Source organism: Oncorhynchus mykiss, unplaced genomic scaffold (genome assembly GCF_057628025.1).
Source record: "Oncorhynchus mykiss isolate SJ-2025 unplaced genomic scaffold, ASM5762802v1 scaffold101, whole genome shotgun sequence".
In the NCBI taxonomy this organism is placed as follows: Eukaryota; Metazoa; Chordata; class Actinopteri; order Salmoniformes; family Salmonidae; genus Oncorhynchus; species Oncorhynchus mykiss.
In genome coordinates this window covers 1,495,918-1,502,500 of record NW_028322100.1, presented here as the reverse complement: position 1 = coordinate 1,502,500, position 6,583 = coordinate 1,495,918, and the positions used below count along the sequence as shown (strand labels likewise).

The following is a 6,583-nucleotide window of genomic DNA, read 5'->3' as shown; positions in this document are numbered from 1 at the left end:
GAGAGAGAGAGAGAGAGAAACAGAGAGAGAGAGAGAGAAACAGAGAGAGAGAGAGGCACTGAAGCCACTGTAGATATAGAGAGGTATAGATAGAGAGAGGTACAGATAGAGAGGTATAGATAGAGAGAGGTATAGAGAGAGAGGTATAGATAGAGATGTATAGATAGAGAGGTATAGATAGAGAGGTATAGATAGAGAGGTCTATATAGAGAGGTATAGATAGAGAGGTACAGATAGAGAGGTATAGATAGAGAGGTACAGATAGAGAGGTATAGATAGGGGTATAGATAGAGAGAGGTACAGATAGAGAGAGGAACAGATAGAGAGGTATAGAGAGAGAGGTACAGACAGAGAGGTACAGGTAGAGAGGTATATATAAAGAGGTGTAGATAGAGAGGTACAGATAGAGAGAGGTACAGATAGAGAGAGGTATAGATAGAGAGGTACAGATAGATAGGTATAGATAGAGAGAGGTACAGATAGAGAGGTATAGATAGAGAGGTATAGATAGAGGTATAGATAGTGAGGTTTAGATAGAGGTATAGATAGAGAGAGGTACAGATAGAGAGAGGTACAGATAGAGAGAGGTACAGATAGAGAGGTATAGATAGAGAGGTATAGATAGAGAGGTAAAGATAGAGAGAGGTACAGATAGAGAGGTATAGATAGAGAGAGGTACAGATAGAGAGGTATAGATAGAGAGGTATAGATAGAGAGGTATAGATAGAGAGGTATAGATAGAGAGAGGTATAGATAGAGAGCGGTATAGATAGAGAGATAGCTATACTGTACATACCAGACATTCCCCCCGGGTGCAGACACTGAAAGGGTCTGTGTAGCTGCACCGCGTCCCATCATGCATCACCTGGTTCATGACCACCACCTCACCGGTCTCTTTGGACTGACAGCTCAACTCACACTTGTGAGCCTCTACACGGGTGAAGATCAATCAATCAATCAAATGCAATTTATAAAGCCCTTTTTACATCAGCAGTTGTCACTAAGTGTTTTTCAGATACCCAGTCTAAGATACCAGAGAGAAAGTAATGCAGAGACAGAAGCACTGTGGCTAGTAAAACTCCCTAGAGGATACCCAGTCTAAGATACCAGAGAGAAAGTAATGCAGAGGCAGAAGCACTGTGGCTAGTAAAACTCCCTAGAGGATACCCAGTCTAAGATACCAGAGAGAAAGTAATGCAGAGACAGAGGCACTGTGGCTAGTAAAACTCCCTAGAGGATACCCAGTCTAAGATACCAGAGAGAAAGTAATGCAGAGACAGAGGCACTGTGGCTAGTAAAACTCCCTAGAGGATACCCAGTCTAAGATACCAGAGAGAAAGTAATGCAGAGGCAGAAGCACTGTGGCTAGTAAAACTCCCTAGAGGATACCCAGTCTAAGATACCAGAGAGAAAGTAATGCAGAGGCACTGTGGCTAGTAAAACTCCCTAGAGGATACCCAGTCTAAGATACCAGAGAGAAAGTAATGCAGAGGCAGAAGTACTGTGGCTAGTAAAACTCCCTAGAGGATACCCAGTCTAAGATACCAGAGAGAAAGTAATGCAGAGGCAGAAGTACTGTGGCTAGTAAAACTCCCTAGAGGATACCCAGTCTAAGATACCAGAGAGAAAGTAATGCAGAGGCACTGTGGCTAGTAAAACTCCCTAGAGGATACCCAGTCTAAGATACCAGAGAGAAAGTAATGCAGAGGCAGAAGTACTGTGGCTAGTAAAACTCCCTAAAGGATACCCAGTCTAAGATATCAGAGAGAAAGCAACACAGAGGCACTGTGGCTAGTAAAACTCCATAGAGGATACCCAGTCTAAGATACCAGAGAGAAAGTAATGCAGAGGCACTGTGGCTAGTAAAACTCCCTAGAGGATACCCAGTCTAAGATACCAGAGAGAAAGTAATGCAGAGGCACTAAGGCTAGTAAAACTCCCTAGAGGATACCCAGTCTACGATACCAGAGAGAAAGTAATGCAGAGGCAGAAGTACTGTGGCTAGTAAAACTCCATAGAGGATACCCAGTCTAAGATACCAGAGAGAAAGTAATGCAGAGGCAGAAGTACTGTGGCTAGTAAAACTCCATAGAGGATACCCAGTCTAAGATACCAGAGAGAAAGTAATGCAGAGGCACTGTGGCTAGTAAAACTCCCTAGAGGATACCCAGTCTAAGATACCAGAGAGAAAGTAATGCAGAGGCAGAAGCACTAAGGCTAGTAAAACTCCCTAGAGGATACCCAGTCTAAGATACCAGAGAGAAAGTAATGCAGAGGCACTAAGGCTAGTAAAACTCCCTAGAGGATACCCAGTCTAAGATACCAGAGAGAAAGTAATGCAGAGGCAGAAGCACTGTGGCTAGTAAAACTCCCTAGAGGATACCCAGTCTAAGATACCAGAGAGAAAGTAATGCAGAGGCACTAAGGCTAGTAAAACTCCCTAGAGGATACCCAGTCTAAGATACCAGAGAGAAAGTAATGCAGAGGCAGAAGTACTGTGGCTAGTAAAACTCCCTAGAGGATACCCAGTCTAAGATACCAGAGAGAAAGTAATGCAGAGGCACTGTGGCTAGTAAAACTCCCTAGAGGATACCCAGTCTAAGATACCAGAGAGAAAGTAATGCAGAGGCACTAAGGCTAGTAAAACTCCCTAGAGGATACCCAGTCTAAGATACCAGAGAGAAAGTAACGCAGAGGCAGAAGCACTGTGGCTAGTAAAACTCCCTAGAGGATACCCAGTCTAAGATACCAGAGAGAAAGTAATGCAGAGACAGAGGCACTGTGGCTAGTAAAACTCCCTAGAGGATACCCAGTCTAAGATACCAGAGAGAAAGTAACGCAGAGGCACTGTGGCTAGTAAAACTCCCTAGAGGATACCCAGTCTAAGATACCAGAGAGAAAGCAACACAGAGGCAGAAGCACTGTGGCTAGTAAAACTCCCTAGAGGATACCCAGTCTAAGATACCAGAGAGAAAGTAACGCAGAGGCACTGTGGCTAGTAAAACTCCCTAGAGGATACCCAGTCTAAGATACCAGAGAGAAAGTAACGCAGAGGCACTGTGGCTAGTAAAACTCCCTAGAGGATACCCAGTCTAAGATACCAGAGAGAAAGCAACACAGAGGCAGAAGCACTGTGGCTAGTAAAACTCCCTAGAGGATACCCAGTCTAAGATACCAGAGAGAAAGCAACACAGAGGCAGAAGCACTGTGGCTAGTAAAACTCCCTAGAGGATACCCAGTCTAAGATACCAGAGAGAAAGTAACGCAGAGGCACTGTGGCTAGTAAAACTCCCTAGAGGATACCCAGTCTAAGATACCAGAGAGAAAGCAACACACAGGCAGAAGTACTGTGGCTAGTAAAACTCCCTAAAGGATACCCAGTCTAAGATATCAGAGAGAAAGCAACACAGAGGCACTGTGGCTAGTAAAACTCCATAGAGGATACCCAGTCTAAGATACCAGAGAGAAAGTAACGCAGAGGCACTGTGGCTAGAAAAACTCCATAGAGGATACCCAGTCTAAGATACCAGAGAGAAAGTAACGCAGAGGCAGAAGCACTGTGGCTAGTAAAACTCCCTAGAGGATACCCAGTCTAAGATACCAGAGAGAAAGTAATGCAGAGGCACTGTGGCTAGTAAAACTCCCTAGAGGATACCCAGTCTAAGATACCAGAGAGAAAGTAATGCAGAGGCAGAAGTACTGTGGCTAGTAAAACTCCCTAGAGGATACCCAGTCTAAGATACCAGAGAGAAAGTAATGCAGAGGCAGAAGTACTGTGGCTAGTAAAACTCCCTAGAGGATACCCAGTCTAAGATACCAGAGAGAAAGTAACGCAGAGGCACTGTGGCTAGTAAAACTCCCTAGAGGATACCCAGTCTAAGATACCAGAGAGAAAGCAACACAGAGGCAGAAGCACTGTGGCTAGTAAAACTCCCTAGAGGATACCCAGTCTAAGATACCAGAGAGAAAGTAACGCAGAGGCACTGTGGCTAGTAAAACTCCCTAGAGGATACCCAGTCTAAGATACCAGAGAGAAAGCAACACAGAGGCAGAAGCACTAAGGCTAGTAAAACTCCCTAGAGGATACCCAGTCTAAGATACCAGAGAGGAAGTAATGCAGAGGCAGAAGCACTGTGGCTAGTAAAACTCCCTAGAGGATACCCAGTCTAAGATACCAGAGAGAAAGTAACGCAGAGGCACTGTGGCTAGTAAAACTCCCTAGAGGATACCCAGTCTAAGATACCAGAGAGAAAGTAATGCAGAGGCACTGTGGCTAGTAAAACTCCCTAGAGGATACCCAGTCTAAGATACCAGAGAGAAAGTAATGCAGAGGCAGAAGTACTGTGGCTAGTAAAACTCCCTAGAGGATACCCAGTCTAAGATACCAGAGAGAAAGTAATGCAGAGGCAGAAGTACTGTGGCTAGTAAAACTCCCTAGAGCAGGGGTGTCAAAGTCAAATGGACGGAGGGCCAAATAAAAAAATCAGCTACAAGACGAGGGCCGGACTGTTCGAATGTTCATTGAAAAATTTTTAAATGACGCATATAGTCTAGTGAACCTAATTGAACCTACTGAAAACCTAACAAATATATTACAATATGATCAGATAAATAAAGCAATATTTTCTTATGGCTCTGTCAGTAATCTTTAATTTTCAACAGACACAAAAGACAAATTTCCTTTATATAAATATCCCCATAACATGAACATTAAATGAAAGAAACCGGTATTCAAGGCACCATCAGTAGACTATATTTTCTATTTTAGCAAAAGTGGGCTAAATTTACTTCAAAGAAAAAACAATAATAGCAATTTTCTATCATCCACTCAACTGAAATATTTTTAAAATATAATTGGATTGAAATACAAAAAAATAAAGTGCAAAAATCTATTAATCAAAAACAACACTTTGTTTAAGGAGAAGTAACATGCAGTGAAAACAAATATTAAATTTTAACTTTTAAACTTGAACTGAGTAAAAACTCTAAATATGTGATTGCACAGTAATGTTCACTTGTTTGAGGTTGAGGGTGATACTTGGTGGTGTCCCATCTTTTCCACAAGTTCATCAATGTTCGGGGTAAGGCTCTGAGCTGAAGAAATCCTCAGAATTGAGTGGAGGTGTTCAGCAGTAAGTCGACTTCTGTGTGATGTTTTGTTCAGGTTCATCAAAGAAAACAGTTGTTCACACAGGTATGTGCTGCCAAACATAGACAACGTTTGAGCAGCCTGGATGCGCAGCTGGGGCATTGTGCCGGGGAGGAAACGGGCGAACTCCGCAGCACCCACTGCCGCATATTTTGCCCTCAGTGCATCATTGCATTGGAGGTCAATCAACTCCATTTGGAGGTTTGGTGGTGAGCTTTCCACGTCAACAGCAAATGGGTTACCGAGCAGTTCCAACCTGCTTTTTTGTGCTTCAAAGTCAGCAAATCGGCGTCGAAAGTCAGCGGCAAGCATACCTATTTTATCAGCCAACTGTGTGCTCGGGAACGCACTGGTAGAGAGCTTCTCTTTCATGGTCTGGCAGCTGGGAAAGTGGCTCAAATTTTCTTTCCGCATCTGCGTCTCCCACAGAGTCAGTTTGGTTTTAAATGCCTTCACTGTACTGTACATATCAGAGATGACACGATCCCGACCCTGCAGCTGCAAGTTTATTGCATTCAGATGACTCGTAATGTCACACAGAAAAGCCATTTCACACAGAAACATTTCGTCTCGGAGTTGTGTTGTGTCTTTCCCTTTGCTGTCCAAGAACAGACAAATCTCCTCACGAAGCTCGAAACATCTTTGAAGCACCTTTCCCTGGCTTAGCCATCGCACCTCTGTGTGATAAGGCAAATCACCATGCTCCGTTTCTAACTCCGTCAGAAATGCCTTGAACTGGCGGTGATTCAAACCTTTGGCTCTGATAAAGTTAACTGTGCGCGTGATGATGCTCATTACATGCTCCATTTTCAAGGCTTTACCGCACAACGCTTCCTGGTGTATGATACAATGATAAGCTGTCAGCTCACCTGTCGCGTTTTCCTCTTGCATCTTTTCCCGTATCTTCGCCACCAGTCCGCTCCTGTGTCCACACATCGCAGGTGCTCCGTCGGTTGTCAAACCCACGAGTTTTTCCCAAGGCAGCTCCATCTCATTTACACATCTTGACACCTCTTCATACAAATCATGCCCCGTAGTTGTGCCATGCATAGGACGTAAAGCCAAAAACTCCTCTGTCACGCTTAGGTTGGAGTCCACTCCGCGGATGAAAATTGACAACTGGGCAATGTCAGAAATGTCGGTGCTCTCATCCACAGCCAAGGAATATGCAATAAAATCTTTTCCCTTTTTCACAAGCTGCTCTTTTAGATTGATGGACAACTGGTCTACTCTCTCGGCAATGGTGTTTCTGCTCAGACTCACATTTAAAAAGAGTTGCCTTTTTTCTGGGCAAACTTCGTCACAAACTTTAATCATGCAGTTTTTGATGAAATCCCCCTCCGTAAATGGCCGGGCTGATTTAGCGATCTCTTCTGCCAAAATAAAACTGGCCTTGACAGCAGCCTGGCCTTGTGATTTGGCTTTTTTGAACAG

The 6,583-nt window shown here is 43.9% G+C and overlaps 1 protein-coding gene across 2 annotated transcripts in view; it reads right to left on the bottom strand.

Annotated features, from left to right (window-relative positions):
* Positions 1-6,583, bottom strand: part of LOC110531531 (A disintegrin and metalloproteinase with thrombospondin motifs 14) — a 153,750-nt gene that overhangs the window by 34,214 nt on the left and 112,953 nt on the right. For both annotated transcript variants that reach the window (XM_090228786.1, XM_090228789.1), the window contains exon 13: positions 797-930. In XM_090228786.1, the coding sequence (XP_090084912.1) occupies positions 797-930 (134 nt within the window). The remainder of the gene's footprint in view (positions 1-796; positions 931-6,583) is intronic.